Below are 2,689 nucleotides of genomic sequence, written 5' to 3' on the forward strand. Positions count from 1 at the left end.
GGGCAGAACCTGAGGAGGGACCTCGTGCGCAAACTCTGACGTGAAGCTGTGATTTATAAAGGAAAGATGCGCAGAAACATGCGTACGCACGGTTTTATAAATCTGAATTTTTTTTATTGTTTTTATTTTATTTTTTTTGGCGTACGCCATTTCCGCCTTTTGGCCGTACGTTCACTTTTAGTATGGTTTCCACGCAATCCTTTATAAATGAGACCCCAGGTCTGGCAACGATGGCGTATTACAACTGGCCCAGGTGTGGTTTGGTTTATGTGGTGCTGCCCCATGCTTGGACCACATCTGGGCCACAAAGGGCCGTCGTTCTTTGCCATATCTGGGGAGAATGAGGTCTCTGCGGTCACAAAGTGGGAGGTGCTTGGTGTGTGGGAGGAGTTTGTCAAAGACGCGATTGGTCAGATTGAATATTTTGGGGCGGGGTTTGAAGAAGCCGAAACAATTCGGTTGGATGAATGCTGGGCAGCTTGGGGGACGTGTTGCTCAGTCAAAACAGCCACAAAACATCTATAATTTTAGTCTTAACTCCAGACAGGAAGACGCACAAAATTTGAAGTAAATTCTATTTATGTTCACAGTAATTTTACTATGATCAATATTTCTTCTTTTAACTTGCCCAACATGAAAAATCAATCCAAGCAATCATGATCAAACTCCACACACAAGAACCTCCACCTATAATCCAATTTCCACCAATCACAGTTAGGACAAACTCCGCCCACACAGCCAAGAAACTCCACCCATGTACTGCAGTGAGCCCTGCTCCAGAGCAGTGCGTCCCTCAGTCTGTAGGCTTGACTGTCAGCTGCAGAACAAAGATATTTATTTATGATTCTATCATTCTCTGGGCGTTGGACTTTATTCATTGTCTCATATCACCTCATGAAATCTGCAAGAGTGTTTTCTACCCATAAACTCTCTCACCACTGAACTCCTTCTCCAGGTATGTCATGAACTCCCGCCTCCCCATGGGGTCCGACAGAAGCTTCACGAAGCTGAAGCTCCAGCTCTCCACTCGGAGACGAGTCGGGACGGGCACGCTGCACCGACAAACACACAAACACACGTTACAAGACACAAAAATCTTAATCCTGTGAAAAACTATTTAATTACGATTAAATATTAACAGTAATAGTAAAAAAAAATCCCAAATCTCTCCTGTTGAAAACCACATAAACATGAAACAAAAAGATGGTTAGATGATTTTTAAACTTTTCATGACATTCAAAAGAAAAACTTAAAGTGTGCTTTAGTTTTTTTTCCCTTTTTTTTTAAATAGATTTTTCCTTCAAAACCTGCATACTGTGTGCAATTTAATTCAGGTGGTCTCAGTACATAAACACCTGCACTGATACCCCCCACTTCAAGAGCTCTTCAGTTGTGAGAGTTGCCACTAAGCAATCATGAAGACCAAGGAGCTCACCACACAGGTGAGACAAAGATGTGAAGAACAGATCAGGGTTGGAGGAAAAACCACAGCAGACTTGGAGAAGATTGTTCACCAAATTACAGACCAGGTAAGAAGGTCAATAATCAAAGGAGCCAGGGGTGGTCCTAGCCGGTTTGGGACCCTGGGCAAACAACTTCTCCAGTGCCCCAGTGAATTTTTTATTACCTCTGCCAAGGGAGGAGGTATTGTTTATGGTTGTGTATAACAAAATTACTCAAAAACTTGTGGACGGATTTTCATGAAATTTTTACCACAGGTGGATATTGGCCAAAGGAACACACCACTGCACCATTGGTGCAATTACACCATTGGTGATGATCTGGATCACGATGCAGATACAGGAATTTTTTTGAAGGATTCTTTACTATTACAGGAGAGGGGGAAATTGGCCTTGGCGGAGGATTGCGCTGTCCGAGTGCTTCTAGTTTTATTTTTATTTTTTAATTATTTTGTTTTGTTTTGGGTTTTTTGGAGCAATTAATAATGATTTCCTTAGTGAACTAACTAACCCTCCTGACCCAGTAAGAGAGACAATAATCCCCCACCTCCACCCTCACTTCCTCTTCTTTCAGAGTCTGTCAGCCAACAGCAAGCTGCACCCTCACTGCTATCATGGAAAATAAAACAATAAAATAAATTAAATAGTTGTTTTTATCAGTGCTTTATACCGTAAACTAATTTCCTATTTAACCAGGTTTATGTTACAGTTAGTTGGGGTTAGGTTAGTTAGCAGACGACTGCTTGTAAACATGTTTCTTTCCATTAATATCCCCCCGTCTCTCTCGAAATCCTAACAAATATTTTGTTTGGAAGGATCATTTATGTATAGCTCATCTTAGTTTATTTCGGTTCCATTACGTCTCAGAGAGTTGATAAATTAATTAGGCTGCCACCTTCGGGTCTGGACCTAAAACCATCTGAGAGTGTGTGGTGGAAACTGATGATCAGGGTGACGGAAAGAAAACTTTCCAGAGCTGGAGACTGACACAGAGGAGGAGTGGTCCAACGGTCCCCGAGGAGCCCTGATGAGACGTTCTCACGATTCTCAGAACTGTTTTTAAAGCTGTGCTGACATTAAACGCTTTGTCGCCGACCAGGTGCTCCTCGCAAGATTTCTGACAGAGGAGTGAAAAGAATTATCAGAATTGTCCAAGAGCCAAGGACCACTTGTGGAGAGCTTCAGAAAGACCTGGAATTAGCAGGTACGTTTGTTTCAAAGAAAACAAT

General features: G+C 42.2%; 1 protein-coding gene across 1 annotated transcript in view; it reads right to left on the reverse strand.

Annotated features, from left to right (window-relative positions):
• Positions 1 to 2,689, reverse strand: part of rgs11 (regulator of G protein signaling 11) — a gene marked incomplete at its 5' end in the record, with an annotated part of 18,477 nt that overhangs the window by 8,589 nt on the left and 7,199 nt on the right. The window contains 1 exon segment of the mRNA XM_014013828.1: positions 937 to 1,052. Within this exon segment, the coding sequence (XP_013869282.1) occupies positions 937 to 1,052 (116 nt within the window).

This window comes from Austrofundulus limnaeus, unplaced genomic scaffold, assembly GCF_001266775.1.
Source record: "Austrofundulus limnaeus strain Quisiro unplaced genomic scaffold, Austrofundulus_limnaeus-1.0 Scaffold106, whole genome shotgun sequence".
NCBI lineage: Eukaryota > Metazoa > Chordata > Actinopteri > Cyprinodontiformes > Rivulidae > Austrofundulus > Austrofundulus limnaeus.